The sequence below is a fragment of the Chiloscyllium plagiosum genome, unplaced genomic scaffold (genome assembly GCF_037043375.1).
Source record: "Chiloscyllium plagiosum isolate Xiang-an unplaced genomic scaffold, Cpla_swu_hap1 HiC_scaffold_19, whole genome shotgun sequence".
NCBI classification, from domain to species: domain Eukaryota; kingdom Metazoa; phylum Chordata; class Chondrichthyes; order Orectolobiformes; family Hemiscylliidae; genus Chiloscyllium; species Chiloscyllium plagiosum.
Window position 1 is genome coordinate 67348552 of NW_028270157.1, and position 18833 is coordinate 67367384.

Here is an 18833-nt window from a genome sequence, read left to right on the forward strand (position 1 = left end):
CCCTCCAGCACAGTGCTGTATTCAAACAATAACATTCAGGTCTACGAACTTATGTATAACTTAGAGAAACTAAAACCACTGCAGCATTTAAACAAGAAATATTGTTTTCATGTGAATACTTTGATAAATACATGCCTACAGGGTCTAAGAAACAAACTTTAACAAATTTCGATTACTGACAACTCTCTCTGAAGCTGTTACTGCAGATGTGGCAAATCTTCCTCTAATAGTATTAACGTTGAGAACTTATACTATTATTAATGCACATATCATCCATTATGTTGAGGGAATTGATAGATAGACGATGAGTTGTGAATCCCTGAAAAATGGCTGGTCAGTTTACAACACTGGTGTTTGTTTCACACCTATGGCATACTGTGCTGAGTATCACTATAGTTTTTCAGAATGCTCTAGATTTGCATATTAAACTCATGTAGAAAAATTCGAGGATCTCTTTTAATACTCCCCCTGGTCTTCTCTGCATGAGGACACCAGTCCCAGCTCCTCTAGTCTCTAATTAACTGGAGGTCCTTATGACTGTATAGTTGAAGATTGAGATCCTGGTCTCTAATGACACATTAACAACAGCATCCGATTCACTGAGCTGCAGTTATTTTTAGCATCTCATTAGCCTGATCTTTTCACTGGCTACTTTGCCAACTTTCATTCTTCACTTTATAAATGGATTTTCTTCTAAACACTCTGTGCTGAGCTATGTAACAGGTAATGTCTTCCTTTACGAAGGGAGAAAAACAAGCAGGAACTGCTTAAAAGGAATGTCAATGTTAAATCAAGGGCATTTCTGCTTTCTTGTGGAGGAAAGGGAAACTTATTGTCTCAATATATCAAGTTACTTGACCAGATAACATTTTCTGAGTTTTCAAACAACACATAGGGCAGGGGATAGTTCACAGTAGGTCGAAAATGACCACTTTTGGGACATGAGAGGGAAAAAGTATACTGCTAACTGCCTTGTGATATCAGGACTGAAATACACATTTATGCAAGAAAAACCAAAGAACTCTGAATACTGGAAATCAGAAACAAAAATAGACATTGAAGGAGAAACTCAGCAGGTCTAAAAGCCTGGGATGCGAGGTGGGGGAGGAGTAAACAATAGGTGGAGATGGAGCCGACACAGAGAAAAACAGTTGGACAGACAGGAATGGGTAAAGGTTAGCCTGGGAAAATGAATAGCTACTATGGGAACCATTAGTGGCTGACAATGGAATGTATGCGGTAGCTGCCCATGTAATGACAAGGCTTGGTGTTTCGGGGTTGGGGTAATGATGTAGAAGAAGGTGCTCAGACCCCAAAACTATTGAACTCAATATTGAGTCCTTTGGGCTGCAGTGTCCCCAAGCAGAAAATGAGATATTGTTATTCCTCAAACATGGATTCACCACCATGCCAACAGGGCTGTCAGCTGAGTCTGACCAATCTCCTCTACTTCGGACCTCACTCCTTGTCTTCCCTCCTTAAACTAGCGATAACATCCCTCTGGTCCTCAGTTACCATCGCACCAGCATCCACACCCAAAGGATCATTAGCCTCCATTTCCATCACATCCAGCAGGATGCCACCAGCAGTTACATAATCTCCTCCCCTGTCAGCTTTCCGCAGGGACTGTACCCTCCAGGATACCTTAGTCCACTCTTCCTTCATTCCCATTCATTCCCAACAAACCCCCGCAGTCTCATGGCACCTTCCGATTCACCCTGCCCGTAATACCTGCCCATTTACTTCATTCCTCCTCAGAATCCAAGGGCCCAGACACATCTTCCAGGTGAAACAGCATTTTAACAGCACTTCAAGGACCTCTTTTAAACCTCCCCCTAGTCTTCTCTGCCGTTATGACACCAGTCCCAGCTCCTGTAGTCTCTCTAATTAATTGGAGCTCCTTATCACTATACAGTTGAAGATTGAGATCCTTGTCTTAGTCTACTGTATTTGCTGCTCATAATAGATCTCCTTTTCACTGGGTGCCACCGCTTTGCAGAATACCTACACCTGAACCACAGGGGTACCAATATCCTGGGGCGGGGGCATCTCCTAATGTTCTTCGGGAGGGTTTAAACTAATTCAGCAGGGGGATGGGAACCTAAACTGTAGTTCCACTGTCCAGGGGGTTGGAAGTTGTGAGGTCAGTAGTTTCAAGGTCGCAAGAGTGCGCTGGCAAACAGGAAGCTGGTTTGAAGTGTGTCTACTTCAATGCCAGGAGCACCCAGAATAAGGTAACTGAACTTGCAGCATGAGTTGGTACCTGGGACTTTGATGTTGTGGCCATATCGGAGGCATGGATAGAGCATAGACAGGAATTGTTGTTGCAAGTTCTGGGATTTAGATGTTTCGGAAAGAACAGAGAAGATGGTAAAAGAGGAAGAGGTGTGGCCTTGTTAGTCAAGAACAGTATTATGGGGGCAGAAAGGACGTTTGAGGACTCAACTACTGAGGTAGTATGGGCTGAGGTTAGGAACAGGAATGGAGAGGTCACCCTATTGAAAGTTTTCTATAGGCCTCCGAATAGTTCCAGAGATGTGGAGGAAAGGTTAGCAAAGAATAATTCTGGATAGGAGCGAGACTAACAGGGTAATTGTTATGGGGACTTGGGGTCAGTTTTTGTCCAATGTGTGCAAGAGGGTTTCCTGACACAGTATGTAGACAGACCAACAAGGGGCGAGGCCACATTGGATTTGGTATTGGGTAATGAACTAGGCCAGGTGTTAGATTTGGAGGTAGGTGAGCACTTTGGTGATAGTGACCGCAATTTGGTTATGTTTACTTTAGCGATGGTAAGGGATAAGTATATACTGTAGGGCAAGAGTTATAGCTGGGGGAAAGGCAATTACAATGCAGTTAGACAAGATTTAGGATGCATAGGATGGGGAAGGTAACCACAGGGGATGAACGCAATTGAAATTTGGAGCTTATTCAAGGAACAGCTACTGTATGTATCTGTCAGGCAGGGAGGAAGTTGTCGAGTGCGGGAGCCATGTTTACTAAGAAAGTTGAATCTCTTGTGAAGCGGAAGAAGGCAGCTTACGTTAGAATGAATCGTGAAGACTCAGTTTGGGCACTTGAGAGTTACAAGTTAGCTAGGAAAGTCCTAAAAAGAGAACTAAGAAGAGCCAGGTGGGGACATGAGAGGTTGTTGGCAGATAGGGTCAAGGAAAACCCTAAAACTTTCTGTAGTTATATCAGGAATAAAAGAATGACTAGAGTAAGACTAGGTCCAATCAAGGACAGTAGTGGGAAAATGTGCGTGGAGTCTGAGGAGATAGGAAAGCGCTCAATGAATATTTTTGTCAGTATTCACACCGGAAAACAGCAATATTATGGAGAAGAATACTGAGATACAGGCTACTAGAATAGACAGGATTGAGGTTCACAAGGAGGAGGTGTTAGCAATTCGGGAAAGTGTGAAAATAGGTAAGTCCCCTGAGCTGGATGGGATTTATCTTCGGATTCTTTGGGAAGCCAGGGAGGAGATTGCAGAGACTTTGGCTTTGATCTTTATGTCATCGTTGTCTACAGGAATAATGTCAGAAGACTGGAGGATAGCAAATGTTGTCCCCTTATTCAAGAAGGGAAGTAGAGACAACCCTGGAAATTATAGACCAGTGAGCCTTACTTTGGTTGTCGGTAAAGTGTTGGAATGGATTGTAAGAGATAGGATTTATAATCATCTAGAAAGGAATAAATTGATTAGGAATAGTCAACACAGTTTTGTGAAGGGTAGATTGTGCCTCACAAACCTTATTAAGTTCCTTGAGAAGATGACCAAACAGGTGGATGAGGGTAAAGTGGTTGATGTGGTGTATATGGATTTCAGTCTGGTATTTGAGAACATTCCCAACAGTATGCTATTGCACAAAATACAGAGGCATGGGATTGAGGGTGATTTAGCAGTTTGGATCAGAAATTGGCTAGCTGAAAGAAAGTGGTGGTTAATAGAAAATGTTCAGCCTGGAGTTCAGTTACTAGTGCTGTACCACAAGGATCTGTTTTGGAACCACTGCTGTTTGTAGTTTTTATAAATATACAAACTGCTGTTTGTCATTTTTATAAATGACCTGGAAGAGGGCGTAGAAGGATAGGTTAGTAAATTTGCGGATGACACTAAGGTCGGTGGAGTTGTGGATAGTGCAGAAGGATGTTGTAGATTACAGAAAGACATAGATAAACTGCAGAGCTGAGCTGAGAGGTGGCAAATGGAGTTTAATGTGGAAAATGATGAGATGATTCTCTTTGGAAAGAGCAACAGGAATAAAGAGTACTGGGCTAGTGGTAAGATTCCTGGCAGTGTAGATGAGCAGAGAGATCTCGCTGTCCACGTACATAGATTCCTGAAAGTTGCCTCTCCGGTTGATAGGGTTGTTAAGAGGGTATACGGTGTGTTAGCTTTTATTGATAGAGGTATTGAGTTTTGGAGCCACGCAGTCACGTTGCAGCTATAGAAAACTCTGGTGCGGCTGCATTTGGAGTATTGCATGCAGTTCTAGTCACCACATTATAGGGAGGATGTGGAAGCTTTGGAAAGAGTTTAGAGACGATTTACTAGGATGTTGCCTGGTATGGAGAGAAGGTCTTATGAGGAAAGGCTGAGGGATTTGAAGGTGTTTTCGTAAGAGAGAAGAATGTTGAGAGATAACTTAATTGAGAGTTAGATAGGTTTGACAGTGAGAGCCTTGAATGGCAATGGCTATCACGAGGGGACATAGCTTTAAATTGAGGGGTGGATAGATATAGGACATATGTTAGAGGTAGTTCCTTTACTCAGAGAGTAGTAGGGGCGTGGAATGCCCTGCCTGCAACAGTAATAGACTCGCCAACTTTAAGGGTATTTATATAGTCTTTGGATAAACATATGGGCGAAAATGGAATAGTGTAGGTTAAATAGGCTTCAGATTGGTTTCACAGGCCGGCGCAACATCGAGGGCCAAAGAGCCTGTACTGCGCTGTAATGTTCTATGTTCTATCCACAAAAATGACCCTGAGCTTCCAGTTGCCTGCCACTTCAACACACTATCTTGTTCTGTAACCGACATCTCTTCCTCAGGCTTGTTACAGTGCTTCAGCGAAACTCAGCACATGCTGGAATGACAACACCTCATTTTCCACTTGGGAGCCCTGCAGCCTTCTGGACTCAATATCGAGTTCAACAACTTCTGGGTTTGAGCTTCTCCCATGTCCTTACCCCAGCCCCCACATATCAGACATTGTTATTACATGGGCTGCTACCACAAACAACCTATTGACAGCTGCTAATGCTCCCCATTAGCAGGTCTTTAGTTTTCCAGGCTGACCATTACCCATTCTTTTTTCTGTTTTTTTCTCTATCTGACTGGGCTCTATCTCCACCCAGCATTTACTCCCCTTACCCCACAGTAATTTCTGTTTTCAATTGTGTTTGAACACATTTATGATTTGTCAGTCAAATAGCTCCTTCATAATTCACAAAGATCATCATAGATTGTTCTACCTTAGTTTATCAGTGATCATATCTAAACCAGTGCTGAGAAGAACAGAAGCATCAAGTGCGTGAAAAAACCTTCAGATGTCCTTTGAAGTAACATGTCGTCAGTCTTGGACATGTATTTTCATTTTTTCACTGTGGCTGATTGTTTTTGAAAATGTGTACTGAGTATATTCAAGTGCTGCAAAACTGGGCTTAGTACCTGTTCTTAGGATGCTATTGGAGCCATTTTTGTACGAATTTAGTGTCCACAGTTTGTGTACAATCTTCCAGCATGTTCAACAACTGCAAAATGTTTCCCATCATTGAATATGTATTTATTGTGATCTCACAGTCAGCGTATGATGCCAGTGAACTCCTACTGACCTGATTCTGGTCACGTTGATTTCATTCTCTCCCATTTATCTATTCCTTCATTAGATGAGCTATCAGGTCAAAGCAAAAGGTGATTGTTTGACGATAAGCACTATCGTATTAGGGCCGCATGGTGGCCCAGTGGTTAGCACTGCTGCCTCGCAGTGCCAGGGACCCAGGTTCGACTCCACCCTCGGGCGACTATCTGTGTGGAGTTTACATGTTCTCCATGTATCTGTGTGGGTTTCCTCCCACAGTCCCAGGATGTGCAGGTTAGATAGGTTTGCTGTGCTAAATTGTCCATAGTGTCAAGGGATGAACTGATTGGGTAGGTTAGCCATGAGAAATGTGTGGTTATGAGGTTAGGGTGGGATGCTATTAAGATGGTCGGTGCAAACTCTTGCTGAATAGCCTCTTGCTGCACTGTAGGGATTCCATGATTCTCTTACAACATGTATACAGTGATAATCTTGCTGTCATGAGAATCATCATCATGCAGTAGTGCATGCTTACAGAATTTGCAAAATGTAAGACAAAGGAGCTTGTAGGATGAGGGAAAAATCAAATGGGAGAAGTATTAGGTCAGAACAAACTTTCACTTTCAGTAGTTTCAGCTTTTCCACTTATCACGGTCTTGTTTGAGCAAACAGCAATGATGGTCAATGTCATCTACTCTGTATGAGTGAGGGAGGAAATGTAGCCAAGCCTGACCCCTAAGGGTTAGGTGCTACTGCATCTGACTATGGCCAGCTTTTCTTGCGAGAGAGAGGAAGTGTGGTAGTAGGTGATTGACTGATATGTCTGCCACAGTTGAACTCGCAGTGTGTGTCAGGTGTGAGAGATAAGTGGGAGACATGTACCAGTGTGAAGATAAGGTGAGGCTATCAATGATGAATTCAGGTCGTGCTTCATAACAAGAGGAGGCGAATGGGGTGAAATGATACTTTCATTTTTAAGAACATGTTTTATAAAGATACATTTACTGATCTTTATTACTCAGGAAAAATAACTGAATATTTTACAGCACCAGACGTAGATCTGTGACAATTACCATTCACCGCCTCTGTACTCCATATCACCTGTGTAGAACGCCTCCAGAGCCCTTGTAGATGGAGGATCTCTCTGGTAGCAAATCCTCCAACAAGGCTGTCAGTGCTGCATTGGAGGTCATTGCCCCAGTTTTCTGCTCTTCTCTTTGCTAATAAACTCTTCACCTGTCATTTTCCAGCAGGCAGAATACACCTTCCTTCTGTGTCCCTGACGTGTAATACAGCCAGCCAACCTTGTGCTCAGTTCTGAGTCACACAACACCATCATTTAAACTAGCAAGCAGCACAAAAGGTTCACATAGCAGTGCTACATGTAGGCAGGTTCACTGTGATTGTGATTCCTGCACCCAGTCACCAGTTGAAGTCAGTGTTTCACTGCATACTTTCTGATATGAGAAGAGTTGGTATTATATCATCAAGCTGAGTAATGGAGTTTTACTTGAAGCTGAGGAAGTGAATCTTCTGCCTTGTAGTTTAACTCAGAGCTCAATGCATTCTTTCTCTAAAGTTTTAACATTTAAAATTCAGAGAATGCATGCGTATATACTTTTCATGCCCTCAGAATATCCCAAATAAAGATCTTTTAAAGTGTAATTGCTGTTGTAATGTGGGAAATGTGACAGCCAAAAATCGCATGCAGCAAGTTGGCGCAGATGGCAATGGTTTAATGGTTAGATAGTCTTTCTTTTTTGTGATGTTCATAGCTAATTCACCAAGAGTCAGCCGTATGTTTGGTTCAAGTACTGCTATGGGATCTTTAAAGTTCACTTGAAAGAGAAGGCAGTTGAATGCCTTATGAAGGACTTTTGCTCGAAATGTCGATTTTCCTGCTCTTTGGATGCTGCCTGACCTGCTGTGCTTTTCCAACACCACTCTCTTGACTCTAATCTCCAGCATCTGCATTCCTCACTTTTGCCTAATTGAATGCCTTATTTGAGAGACAGCATCTCTGACAGTGCAGCACACCTTTGGTATTGCACTGAAGTATCAGTTTAAAGTAAGTTTCTGGAGGGGTGTTGAATTATTTCCCTGACAATGGAGGATTCGAAATTGCACTTAACAATTCCAGTGACAGCAATGGACACAGATTATACTGCAATAAATATTCTCCCATAATTGTCAAGCTGTTTTTCTTTCAGATGTGCCCATTAATTAACCAGGCGACAGACACACTGATGGAAAATCTGAAGACTCATGCAGACTCCGGCGAGGGTTTTGATATCTATCGGTAAGCAGTTGGCATCCAGCAACAATGAAATTTGGATGACAAACGTAGGCAGTGGCTTACTGAATGCGTGCAAGTTTGTCTATCATGGGCAAGAAAAAGTTAGAGCTGAAAAATGTGTTGCTGAAAAAGCGCAGCAGGTCAGGCAGCATCCAAGGAGCAGGAGAATCGACGTTTCGGGCATTAGCCCTTCTTCAGGAATGAAGAAGGGCTTATACCCGAAACGTTGATTCTCCTGCTCCTTGGATGCTGCCTGATCTGCTGCGCTTTTCCAGCATCTGCAATTCTCACTTTTTCCCAAGAAAAAGTTAACGTTGTCTGACACGAATTGCGAAAGAAAAATATCTAAAGGATAGAAGGTAAAGGATGGGGCTGGACACATCTGCAGATTTGAACAATTACCTTTGAGATACAGGAGGAAATTTACATAATATGTCAAATAAATAATAATTCTATGGCAAATTTCCTCCTCGAGGCCAAACCCCCTGTATCAGTCTGATGGCCACAGGTGATTGAAAGTATGGTTTTGAAGTATGTTGCTGTTCCTTCACAGTCACTTGATAAAAATCATGGAAGTCTCTAACAGAGTTTTACATGTTCCCAAACGAAATGGACAGAGGGGGTTCAAGAAAGTACGTCATCATTACTTTCAAGAGGGCCGTTAGCAATGGACAATAAAGGCCATCTGTGTCAGCAATATCTGCATCTCAAAACTGATTAAAGAAAATGGAGTAAACTTGTGTAAATGGTGAGCTAGAAGAAGGTGAGGACTGCAGATGCTGGAGATCAGAGCTGAAAATGTGTTGCTGGAAAAGCGCAGCAGGTCAGGCAGCATCCAAGGAGCAGGAGAATCGACGTTTCGGGCATGAGCCTTTCTTCAGGAATGAGGAAAGTGTGCCAAGCAGGCTAAGATAAAAGGTAGGGAGGAGGGACTTGGGGGAGGGGCGTTGGAAATGCGATAGGTGAGGGGCGTTGGAAATGCGATAGGTGGGAGGAGGTTAAGGTGAGGGTGATAGGCCAGAGTGGGGGTGTGGGCAGAGAGGTCAGGAAGAAGATTGCAGGTTAGGAAGGTGGTGCTGAGTTTGAGGGTTGGGACTGAGGCAAGGTGGGGAGGGGGGGAAATGAGGAAACTGGAGAAGTCTGAGTTCATCCCTTGTGGTTGGAGGGTTCCTAGGCGGAAGATGAGGCGCTCTTCCTCCAGCCGTCGTGTTGCTATGGTCTGGCAATGGAGGAGTCCAAGGACCTGCATGTCCTTGGTGGAGTGGGAGGGGGAGTTGAAGTATTGAGCCACAGGGTGGTTGGGTTGGTTGGTCCAGGTGTCCCAGAGGTGTTCTCTGAAACGCTCCTCTATATTGGGGAGATGGCCTGTCTCCCCAATATAGAGGAGGCCACATCGGGTGCAGCGGATGCAATAAATGATGTGTGTGGAGGTGCAGGTGAATTTGTGGCGGATATGGAAGGATCCCTTGGGGCCTTGGAGGGAAGTAAGGGGGGAGGTGTGGGCGCAAGTTTTGCATTTCTTGCGGTTGCAGGGGAAGGTGCCGGGAGTGGAGGTTGGGTTTGTGGGGAGTGTGGACCTGACGAGGGAGTCACGGAGGGAGTGGTCTTTTCGGAACGCTGATCGGGGACGGGAGGGAAATATATCCCTGGTTGTGGGGTTCATTTGGAGGTGGCGGAAATGACGACGGATGATACGATGTATCTGGAGGTTGGTGGGGTGGTAGATGAGGACCAGTGGGGTTCTGTTCTGGTGGCGATTGGAGGAGCGGGGCTCAAGGGCGGAGGAGCGGGAAGTGGAGCAGATACGGTGGAGAGTATCGTCGATTACGTCTGGGGGGTAAATGGTGAGCTAATCAGCTTTATGTTCAGAATTTCCCAAAATGTTTGCTGACAATGTCAGATGACTGTAATTCTGTGAGGAGGGAAGAAAGGGCAAAAAAGTTGTGTATGCCTTTGTCTCTGAAAAGGTAAATTGCATTAAAATTCTTTGCTTAAATCATCATAAGCAGCAAAGGAAAGATTTAAACGGAATTAAGATAAACTACAATTTGTGCACTAGCCAGAAAGAACATACATTTGGGGAAAATAGGAAGGTGAAAGGGTCAGTAAAATTCAGAGACAACTGGATAAGTATTTGAAGAGTGAACAAATGAGGAAAGCTACTGTTAGATAGACAGATGGGTTGTAATGGTCGCTTCACATTTAGGTGAATGGCTCTCTCTCTTTCTCTCTCTCTCTCTCACTTCATTTTTTAAATTATTTCCTCTGAGAGATTCCCAGGATTTCATATAGTCACCTATTTTCATCATTCATTGTAGCACTGTTTGCTTATTTTTTGTAGTGATCTTCAATTTTTGAATCCTTAAAAGAACACAGTAGTAGAATTAACATAGCTCTTCCCTAAATGAACATGGTATCGAATTAATGTCCCCTTGCTTAAACACACTATAAATTAACATTGCCCCCCGCAACTTAACACATGGTAGAATTTATGTTTCCCCTCCCTAAACAGAAACTGTGTAGAATTAATATTTCCCCTCCCTAAATGAATGCAGTATAGAATTAACATCACCCCTCCCTAAATGAATATGATACAGAATTAGCATTGCTGGTCTGTAATGTTACCCCTCTTTATATGAACACAGTTCAGTTTATCATGTTCCTCCCTAAATAAATAGTAGAGAATTCACAGAACCACCTCCCCAAGTGAACTCTGCAAAATTCACAGAGCCCTAAGTGAAAATATAGAATAACACTGACACTCCCTAAATGAACACCGGAGGAAATCAACAAATGCCTTCTGAAATGAGAACAGCATTGAATAAGTAGTAGCCTTTTCTAAAGAGCACAGTATGGCATTGGTCTTCTTTCATTGAACAGTACAGAAATAACATTGCTAAAATGAGCACCATACAGAATAACCTCTTCTTAAAACACATGTCAAACGTGAGGGAAGATGTTTCATGTTACAGAGAGTGTGTCAGAGTATAAGCATTGGGTGGGAGGTGGCCAGTTAAGTCTGAGGTAGTAGAGTGTAGGTTATTGGACTTACTCTGACAGACTGGAAATGGTCATAAAAGCTTCTTGCTGAGTTGTTGCACAGACCTGTTCGTCCTGGAGATGGCACTGACCAAGTGGTAGTTTCCAATCAGGATGGCATGGATGTACATAGAGTCCTCTGCCAGTGCTCTGGGAAACAGACTACTCACTTCTCAACATCCCTATTCATAAGGGCCTCTAGGTCTCTCTCAGAGATGTGTGGTGTCAGCTTCCTTTTCTGTGCCAACTCTCCTTACCAGGATAACTTCCTGCTGATAGAACTACTGTAGATGCACAGCCCCAAGGGATTCTGGTCTTATGGAGGACCCCTGCTAAGCAGAGAGTTCCTCCATGAATTGTGCATGGTAAGATGGGATGGAAATAGGATCTCAAGGACCCAAGTGGGAATTAAAGCAAAGTTTGTTAAGATACAGTGAGAAAACTCACTCAGCCTTGTTATGAAATCACTCCACCAATTTCGATGTGACCTGCACTTAGCCAAAAAATTGTAACGTTTTGCCTACTGTACCAAAAAAAGTAATGTTATCACATATGCATCAATTAGCTTCACTTGTTTTTTTTCCAAACAGTCAAAAATGAAAAGGTGTGGTCTTTACAGATCCAAAAGAAGATTTGTGCATAGTGACTGAGGTACTAAATGAGCATTTTACATTTGTCTTCACCAAAGACAGAGTCTGAGTGAAAGCAAAGGTACTTGACATTGTAGATAAGCTAAAAATTGATAATGAGCTATTAGGAAGGCTAACTGTACTTATAGTTGTTAAGTCACTAAGATCAGAAAAGATATGTTTGGAGGATGCTGAGGGAAGGGTTGAAACTGTGGAGACAGTAGCTACAATCTTTCAATCCTGCTTAGATCCAGGAGTAGCAGAGGACTGGAGAACTATAAATATTACAGCCTTGTCAGTAAAGGATGTAATAATAAGTCTCGGAATTACAGATCTTTCAGCCTAACGTCAGTTGTGGGGGAAGCATTAGAAGTGGTGAACTGAACCAAAATTACGTTATTTGAACAAATGTGGCTCAGTTAAAGAAAACTGAGCTGGATCTGTTAAAACATAAATCATATTTAACTAACTTGCTGAAGATTTGATGAGGTGACAGAAAAGTTTGCTGAGAGTTGTGCGGTTGAGTGGTGTCCGTGGACTTCTGAAAGGTGTTTGATAAAGAGCTGCATAACATACCAGCCAGTAAGATTAAAGCTCATGGAATAAAAGGGATAGCGTTGGCATGGATACAAAATTGCCTGGTCACAGATACAGAATAGCAGTGTACGGTTGTTTTTCAGGTTAGAGAGGGACATACATTGGGGTTTCCCCAGGATTGATACTAGGACAATTGCTTTTAAGGGATTTGGGGATAGCAGGGCTGGTTACAAAATCAGTAAGAAAGGCAGAACAAGATGTTGTTTTTTATACTTAAGGCATTTTGTGAATTGGATTATCCCCTCTTACCTGTAAATTGAGTCTAGAATGGATAAAATAAGACCATAACCTGGAATTTCAAACTTAACCTACCATTCTAACCCATGCTATCTCTCCCGGTTGGAAGTGTGTTGAATCATCTGCACACATCATGCACCTGCACACATGTTCTCTGACATTATTGGGTCACCATTATAAAAAAAGACAAGGGAGAATTTACATTTCATCCCTCTTTGCTTATTTTCATTGTTTCAGAAGGATTTGGAAGCCTGTCGAAACCCCAACATATAACCTAGGGGAACTCGGCTGTGGAATTGGTAACATTTTGATCATTGTTTAAAAGGTCTTTGACAGTGTTCCCTCATATTTCCATGTGCTCTCCATCCCTTTGTCTCTTTTGTTTTGTAAAGGTAATAGAAACCTGGAACAATCTTGCTGTGATGTCACAGAGCTGCACATCACTGGGTATAAAAACAACAGTGTGGAGTAATTGGAACTCTGAGGAAGGAGCGCTCTGATAGACACAGCAGAATGTGACTCTTTAAAAGAGACCCTGTGAGCAAATGGCTCTGAACAAACAAATGTAGATTAGCATTTAATTGATATGTCAGAACCCGTTACATGATTGTCATGTTGGATACTGTTTAGTTTAAATTTTATTCCAAAATTTAATACAGTAGTATTGTTTTTTAGAATAAGCCTGAACATAGTCGTGACATTGTCTTCTTGACTGGAGAGTTAATTCAGAGATATAAAATAGCCTTAAATGTTTGCTGCTGCTTATTGACTGCTTGCCTTTTAATCTGTTTTCACGTTAGCTAACTCTGTCTTCATAATTTTGCATCTGTATTTATTGAACTTTACAACACTACTTTCAGACCCAGGTTGTTCACCCTCAAACTGAATGTGAAGTTCAATAGATTGTGTTCACTCTTCTCTGGAGAACTGTGAGATCAATAATTAATCCTCTCAAATTACTCACTGCTGGATTTAAACCAGCTTGTTGGTTGATGCTGGATAAGAACAGCCATTTTGAGGATGAGATGGTCCTGCAGCAGTTACTTGGTTTTGTGGGTCTTATCCATTTCCAATACTTCATGCAAAAGGGGAGCAATGTGTGGCCTATTACTAACATTTATTCCATTTTTGTACAGGTACTATGGCTGCTTTTCCATGGATGTTGTTGCCAGTGTCGCATTTGGTACACAGGTCGACTCCCAGAAGAACCCTGATGATCCATTTGTCAAGCATGCAAAGATGATCTTTAATATAAATTTCTTCAAACCACTTATTTTCCTCAGCAGTAAGTGTTCAGCACTTCTATTGTTCCTCTGCCATGTTTCATTTCTTCAGCCATAGCACTGGACTAATAATACTGGTCTGGACTAATAATACTGGTCTGGACTAATAATACTGGTCTGGACTAATGATCTGGAGAATGTGTATTTTTGTCTCACTATGGCAGTTTGAGAACTGAATTGAGTTGAAAAACCTGGAAATAGAACAATGATATCTATAAACTAAGACAACAAATTAGGTGGGTTATCATAAAAATCTAGCTAGTTCACCAATATGGAAATAAAACTTGCCAATCTTACCTAGTCTGGCCAGTGTGACTGTGGTCCAGCAGCCCTATGAATTGCTTCTAAGATAAATTCAACATGTTTCTTTTAGTTAAAAATCACACACTCGCTTTCAGAGCACCGCTCCGACTATCACCTGATGAAGGAGCAGCGCTCTGAAAGCGAATGTGCTTCCAATTAAACCTGTTGGACTACAACCTGGTGTTGTGTGATTTTTAACTTTGTACACCCCAGTCCAACACCGGCATCTCCAAATCATGCTTCTTTTAAGTATTTGCAAAGCTTCTGAAACTTAGGTTTTGCATTTATGAGTTACTAAAATAATCCCTCAAAAGCCACATGTACCAGCAAGCCTATGTTGTAGTTTGCTGTCCTCACCGGAATTTTCCTTTTTATGCAAATGCATTATTACTGTGCTCTGAAACATAACCTGACAAAGGCAGTCCCATGGCTGGTTGGTGGTTCCTACTCTGATTTGATTTGATTTTGTTTTATTATTGTCACATTTACCCAGGTACAGTGAAAAGCTTTGTTTTGCATACAGTACAGGCAGACCATACTCTGCAAAGTAATAGAACAGAGAGACGAAGACAGGTGTTACGGCTGCAGAGAAGGTGCACAAAGAGCAAGGTCGACTTTAGATTTTAAATTTGAGAGGTCCATTCAGAAGTCTTAATAACAGCGGGGAAGAAGCCATTCTTGAAACTGTTGTTACGTGAGTTTAAGCTTTTATATCTTCCACCCGATGAAAGAGGTTAGAAGAGATTATAATCACAGTGGAGGGGTCTTTGATTATGTTGGCTGGCTTTCCCAGGCAGCAGGAGGTTTAGATGGAGTCAGCGGATGAAAGGTTGGCTTGTGCGATGGACTGGGCTGTATTCACAACTCTCTGTTGTTTCTTATGGTCCACGGCAAAGCAGTTGCTATACCAAGCCATGGTGCATCCAGATAGAGTGCTTTGTATGGTGCATCTATGAAAACTGGTAAGAGCCTTTATGGACATACCGAATTTCCTTAGCCTCCTGAGGAAGTAGAGGCAATGTTGTGACTTCTTGACCACCACATCAATGTAGGTGCACCCTTCCCCCTCTCTCACCCAGCCCTCTATCTTTAACCACTTATTCTTCCTCCCATCCAGGAGTGTGCTGAGAGTGCAGGGAGCAAGTCAGCATAAGTTCACCAACCGCAACTGAACTGAAAGTGTGGACTTAAAAATCTATTGCAAAATTTGTTCTGATGTTCCATTAAAGCTTTTCATTAAAGCTGCTCATTGCAGCCCACAACTGCTCACAGTTTCTAATGATATTTAATGACAACGTTTTGTTCTCATCATTTATACATAGGTATATACAAAGTTACTAGAATTTCTACCCCATCTTTATTTCTTGGCATTTGCTTCTAAAGGGCTTGCTTTGGGTTCAAGGGCTGCCAGTATCAATGGTACTATAGACGTGGGGAGTTGTGGTGGAGGGGTGGTGAAGTGGGGGTGTGGAGGAGTGGAGAAAGCAATCCCTGACATATGATTTATGATGACATTTCTTCTGTTTCAGTAATATTTCCCTCCATTGTGATGCCTATCCGGTTTTTGCTGCCTCGTACATCCACGAGCAAGGTGAATGCCTTCTTTGTCAGAGTGATTAAAGATATTATAGCACAGAGGGATCAGCAGCCTTCAGATCAGGTAATCTCCAGTAAGGCAAATTTCCGCTTCTCTTCATCTGGTCATGTACCATTTCAAGCTGTGGCTTTGGAGCCATTGGTAACCATTCATGTAATAGTCAAGCTTGGTTAAGAGAATTAAATCTTTTCACTTTTGTCTGGGCTCACATGCAAATCTAATTGGAAAGCAGGAGCAGTGGGAGATCATTTGTGTCCTTGTCCACCATTCAGATATCCATATTCCTGACTCCATTTTTCTGCTTTGATTCCATATCCTTAGTCCTCTAGCATGGCAAACATCTATCAATCTCAGTCTTGCTGATAAAAATCAACCAGCCCACATTTGCAAAATGTACAACACAGAGTTCAATATTGGATGTGATTCTGTGATTAGACCACATTTGCTAAATAATCCTGAATGTGTAAAGAATTAGGCTAGTGATCAATTTAGCACATTTAGGTAGACTCGCAATGTGGCACACTTAAGTAGACTGAAAGCTACACAGGCTCTTGTTTTTAGCAAAGCATGCAAGGTGCACCCATTTCAGTTAAAACAAAAGGTGACAACTGTCATTTGGTTTGTTTCTCATGGCAATACCTTGACCAATCAAAGTCAACCCATCTGGTTTAAGATTTAAATAACGCTTGGCTGTTGACCATCATCATTCACCAGTGTATTCTCCATGGCAGTGCTTGTACCAATCAGGTTCCACTTGCCAACCAATTTGCACAACCTCTCATATGGTACAAATATTGTTTTCTCTTTACTCGCGAATTGTGCAACATGAAAAGCTTCAACAAATGTGCCTTTTTTTTAGCAGTACTCGACTTTTGTACTACTAAACAATTGTTTGAATCTCAGTTTTGCAATCACTCAATTTGCTCCTGAATTCACAGCTTTCAGAGGAAGAGATATAAAGATTCCACTAGTCTTTGTGCAAAAGAAGAATCTTGACACCATCCCAAATAACATTCATCCAATACTAAGATTACATCTCCTTGTTCTGGGCTTATCTGCTACAGGAAATAGTTTCTCTCGACCTTTCAAGTTGTTTAATCATCTTAAACTCCTTAATTAGATAATCCTTTAATCTTGTACAATTAGGGACATACAGAAGCTTATTCATTGAATCCATCCTCGTTTCATGGAGCTCTGGAGATATTTTTGTGAAAGTAATGGTCCTTGCTGAGGTGAGGTGCCCAAAGCTGAATGTAGTGCTCTAGATAAGGATGAACCAGAGATTTATGTCCCGTAGCACAGTTTCCTTCATATTTGTTCTTTGGTTGTGGGTGCTGCTGGTCCATCTGTAGTTGCCCTTGAATGGTGGTGGTGAGCCATCTGAATGAACTGCTGCAGTCCATCTGGTGCAGGTATACTGCAGTGTAGTTGCACCCTAGGGTTTAGACCCAACACAAAGAAAGAACAGCAATTATTGTTCCAAATATGTGACTTGGAAGACGTGGTCTCATGTGTCTACTGGCCTGTTCCTCTAGATAGTAGAGATTGTGTGTTTGGAAGATAGTGTTGAGGTCTTGGTGAGTTGATTCAGTGCTTCTTGTAGGTAGTACAGGATGCTGCAACTCCACACTATGGTAGGGAGGAATGGTGTCAGACTGTAGTATCTTTTGGTGTTGCTGGAGCTGAATATATCCAGGTAAGTGTAAAGTATTGGCATCACAATCCTGACTTGTGCTTTGTAGATAATGGACTGGCATTGGGGAGTCAAGAGGTGAGTTCACCACAGAATTCCTAGTCTCTGATCTTCTCTTGTAACCACAGTATTTATATAGGTGGTCTAGTTCAGCCTTTGACCAGTGCTAATCCCTAAAAGTTGATGATAGGAATGGTAAGGCCATCAGTGAGAGGTGGTTAGATTCTGTAGTTGGAGATGGTTATCGCAGTGAGCAACACTTGCTGCTTATCCTAAACCTGAATGTTGATCAAGTCTTGCTGCCTGTGGTCACAAATTGCTTCAATATTTGAGGTGTCTTCCAGATTTTTGTATTCCACCTCCCTTTTTCATCAATCCAAATGTAATGAGATGGTCCTGTTTCTGCTGGCCGAAGGTGAAATGAGCTTGGGCACTCTCAATGCATTCAACACTAAGGAGAGCCCTGTAGCACAAAGCCACAACAGGTGTTTCATTGTTTGTGAGAAGATTTGTAGCTCTGGTGCTCGTTGTTGTGGTTCTGTTCGCCGAGCTGGGAATTTGTGTTGCAGACGTTTTGTCCCCTGTCTAGGTGGACGACTTGGACCTGGACCCAATATACCGACCACTGCAACGGACAGCTGGAACTGACAACCGGAAGCGGCAGATTCAAACCACTATAAATGCTGGAGGAAAGATCACAGAAGCGCTTCACAGGTGGCTCCCAAGCACTGAGGATGTCACCTAGACAGGGGACGAAACATCTGCAACACAAATTCCCAGCTCGGCGAACAGAACCACAACAGGTGTTTCATTGTTCTCCTGCAGTATTGTTAACATCGCCAGGGACCAAGAATTTAACAACTTAGTTTGTGCAATAGTGCCCTGATAGTCAGGCAGGAGTTTGAAGGAGACTTAAGTGAAGTGAAATGAAGGCTGAATAAGTGACATGCAGAAAATTTGTTTCAAGTGGAAATTCAGTGCAAAGGGGTAACAGAAATGACTTAATTAGCAAGTAGTAAACTTCCTGGAGTGAGGAGTGAATAGGAGCAACTAAAAGACATGAATCGAGAGGCTGAACTGCAGTAAGACTAGCACCTGAGTGATGTCACAAACCATAGCATGATGTGAGTACAGTGAAAGAAGCTGACCAGTGAGTAGGATTGGTGAATATTCCTAATCTTTAAAGTAAGAATATAATCAGGGGTTAGATACTGTTCTCTGTGGCTGTGCTACCTGCCCGGAGCTAGGGTTAAGAGATCACTTTGAGGTTGGAGAAGAGCTTGGAGGGAGAGGGGACGAATCCTGTAATCGCTATCCACATTGGCATCAATGATGTTAGTACAACTGGAAT

The 18833-nt window shown here is 42.3% G+C and overlaps 1 protein-coding gene across 1 annotated transcript in view; it reads left to right on the plus strand.

Annotated features, from left to right (window-relative positions):
• Positions 1-18833, plus strand: part of tbxas1 (thromboxane A synthase 1 (platelet)) — a 238952-nt gene that overhangs the window by 137091 nt on the left and 83028 nt on the right. Inside the window, exons 7-9 of the mRNA XM_087997508.1 lie at positions 8019-8107; positions 13743-13891; positions 15722-15852. Of these exons, the coding sequence (XP_087853634.1) occupies positions 8019-8107; positions 13743-13891; positions 15722-15852 (369 nt within the window). The remainder of the gene's footprint in view (positions 1-8018; positions 8108-13742; positions 13892-15721; positions 15853-18833) is intronic.